Source organism: Thermobia domestica, chromosome 3 (assembly GCF_964235325.1).
Source record: "Thermobia domestica chromosome 3, izTheDome1.hap1.1, whole genome shotgun sequence".
In the NCBI taxonomy this organism is placed as follows: Eukaryota; Metazoa; Arthropoda; class Insecta; order Zygentoma; family Lepismatidae; genus Thermobia; species Thermobia domestica.
In genome coordinates, this window is record NC_137456.1 from 208,811,012 (window position 1) to 208,814,389 (window position 3,378).

The following is a 3,378-nucleotide window of genomic DNA, read 5'->3' on the forward strand; positions in this document are numbered from 1 at the left end:
CTACTGCTACTAGACAACAACTACTACTTATTATTTATTTCTTATTAATATTATCGTCATCACTATTATTATTATTATTATTTTGAAAATTGATACATACCTAGTGAGAAGACTGACACTGCACGTTTGCTGCCAGTTGAAGGAAATCTGGTGTGTAGCTGGAACAGGCTACTCTTATTGCGTCATCCAGGTAAGAGGGTGTCAAGGAGGTTCGGTACTTATTTTTGATCATGTTCATGGCAGAAAATGCGACTTCGCAAAGATAAGTTGAGCCAAAGCAGGAATAAATTTTTTTGCAACACTGCTCAGAAGGGGGTGTTTTACTCTGTCCGTTAGAATCCATATATTAGTACAAGTTCAATAGGAAGATTTCAAAACTATATCTTCTTGAATAGTTAGGATTTCAAGTTCTAAATCTTCAAGATTATAATTTCCAAACACTTCACATATCCTACTACCAAGATCAATAAGATCAACAGAGACAAATGGATTATTGATGAACAGAACCACTGGTTCAAGTACTACAAACTGGGCAAATCTGTTCCGAAACTCAAGAATAAGAATTTCCAAATGCTTTGAAAATTTTGAAAGATCACAACCAACACAATTTACCTTTTCCACCATAGATTTGAAGTTTGGAAAGTGAGAAAGGGAATTCCTGTTTAAGTGAGCAATCCACAGCTTCATTTTCTTTTGAAAAGCATTAACTGTACTTATCATGGCTGAAATGATATGGCCTTTGCCTTGCAATTCTAGATTCAACTCATTTAATTTGAAAGTGATATCTGCCAAGAAAGCTATATCTAGCAACCATGATGTTTCATCGAGATCATGATAATACTGACCATTAGATGACTTATGAAAGTCCCTGATTTCATCCAAAAGACAACAGAATCGTTCCAGTGTCTTGCCCCTATTCAGCCACCTGACGTCTACATGAAGAACGACGTTACCAAGCTCAGCATCTGATAAATTCAAAATACTTTTGAATAATTGATGACGAGTGGAAGATGACCTAATGTAATTTACTACACGAGTTACTATTTTCATGACATTGTCGAATTTTAAAACTTTTGCACATAAAGCTTCCTGATGAATGATACAGTGGTAAGATAGAAATGTTGGAAATGATTCACCCTTAGCACAAAGAACAAGAAACCCGTTATTCCTGCCAGTCATAGAAGGTGCCCCATCCGTTGTTATTGCCAAAAGTTTAGAAAGAGGCAAATTGCTATCCTTAGCAAACTTTTGAAAGGTGTTAAATATATCTTTCCCCCTAGTATGCCCATGAAGTGGCAGCAATTTGAGAAATTCCTCTTTCACCGTGAAATCATTAAAAATCATTCTAGTAACTACGCATAACTCAGCAGTGTCGGACATATCAGTACTTTCATCTAACTGGAGCGAAAAAAATCACACGATTGCAAGTCCTGGTGCAAATGATTTTGCAGAGTATTCGAAATCTGCTCCACCCTTCTAGCAACAGTTTGGTGAGACAACTGGAGTGCACTGATGGAAGACACAATTGTATGTTTATCTCTGTTTCTATCGAACAGAGATTCAGCGGCACTAATCATTGCTTCTTTAACTACTTCACCATCACGAAAAGGCCTTTTGCGTTTTAGCTAACACATAACACACTTTGAAAGAGGCAATTGTTACGTTAGTAGCTTGTTGAACAGGCCTTTGAAACACATTTTGTTGCAGCGTTAATTTAGATTTTAGATTTCTCACTTTGTGTTTCCTGAGTTCAGAATTTATAGGAAATTCAGTATCGAAGTATTTGCGATTCGTCGCGAAATGCCTCTCTACATTACTTTTTTTTAGGAATAGACACACTTCCATTGCACAATAAGCACACCGGTTTTCATCTGTATTCAACAAAACAATATTGTTCCTCCCATCCACAGTTAAAACTATACGTTCTTTGTCTCTTGGCCATGGCAAAAAAAGCACTGAAAAAAAGGAGTCACGAGTACAGTTGCAAATTTTCGCAATACACACGAGTTCACACCAAAAATATTCCCCAAGAGAGAGCGAGTCTATCCTCACAATGGAAATTTTTCAAGGCGCGATATGACAAAAGACGATCGGGTAAAGACAGACAGCGCCGCCAGCAGCAGGCACGCGAACTACCGCGGTTGCCATAGCGTAGCGGTAGCCTTATCCAAGTGTAAAGTAACAAATGTTCAAATTAATGTTGTGAAACTATTTCTTCGATTTTGTTGGATGTTTTTTTCCCAGAGTTCAGAACAGCCAGAAGTGCAAGTTACTATTTTCGAAATGAAATAACAGAAATAAAAGAATATCTAATGTTGAAAACAAAAAAATTTGCGTATTTTGAGTTCGATTTCAGAGGGCGCAAGGAAAATGCTTGGCGGGCGCCATGGCACCCGCGGGCACCGCGTTGGACAGGGCTGCTGTAGATGATGGTAATTCTCAGCATAAAGAAAGTCAAGTATATGCAATCCAAAAATGCATATTTCATTAATGTTCAATGGATTTATAGATTATTCCCCGCAGCCTGAAATTCAGAGGCATGCCATCAACCGAATTTTGAGATATGCTTTGACTTTATGATTAGTCCAAAGCAGGCAAACGATGAGCCTTGATACCAGTGAACACGGAATCCTTTGGTGCTACGTCGGAAGTATTAAGGTCTCTTGTACTCGGGAAAACGCATGGTGCGATGTTTTCTTTCACGCCTATAAGTGAAGAAAACGTAAAATATACCATGACGAAATACATAGCATCACACGTTATTGCGAGCACAAAGAAACATGCAGCTGCCGGTTCGTAACACTTCCGCATTCACTCCGAAGCATTGGATGTTCTTTATTGTCAAGGATTACCTCCGGCTTACTTTGTACCCTTCTTGCAATCAGAGTGTATCTGGAAACTCTATTGAAAACATATCTGAGAATTACTCTCTGTAGTGTATACCCTCTACGCCTATTGTCAATTGATGAAATATGCATTTTTGGATTGTGTATGCGTGGCTTCCTTTACGCTGATAAAAACCACCACCTACAGTTTGTCGGTATAGCTCATTAACATCCTGTATATATACATACACACACACACACACACATTTATATATATATATGTATATATATATATATATATATATATATATATATATATATATATATAGTGTTGTAAATAGAAAATAAACGGTTCGTATTTTTTCAGAAATGTACGTTTTCTAGAAAAAAAACATTGTCTCTCGTTTTTTTTTAAATTTCGTTTTTTTTAAATAGTCATTTGTAATGCATCTTACGCAGGGGTGAAACCACGGGGGGCACATCGGGGCCAGGCCCCCCAAATGATTTCCTGGCCCCCCTAATGACCAGATGTTAAAACATCATCGTGAGATTA

The 3,378-nt window shown here is 37.6% G+C and overlaps 1 protein-coding gene across 1 annotated transcript; it reads right to left on the reverse strand.

The window, feature by feature from the left end:
- Positions 1-357: 357 nt before the first annotated feature.
- On the reverse strand, positions 358-1,344 carry LOC145682094 (general transcription factor II-I repeat domain-containing protein 2A-like). Its single transcript, XM_081753688.1, has one exon. The coding sequence runs from the start codon at positions 1,342-1,344 to the stop codon at positions 358-360; it is 987 nt and encodes a 328-aa protein (XP_081609814.1).
- Between the last annotated feature and the right edge of the window lie 2,034 nt (positions 1,345-3,378).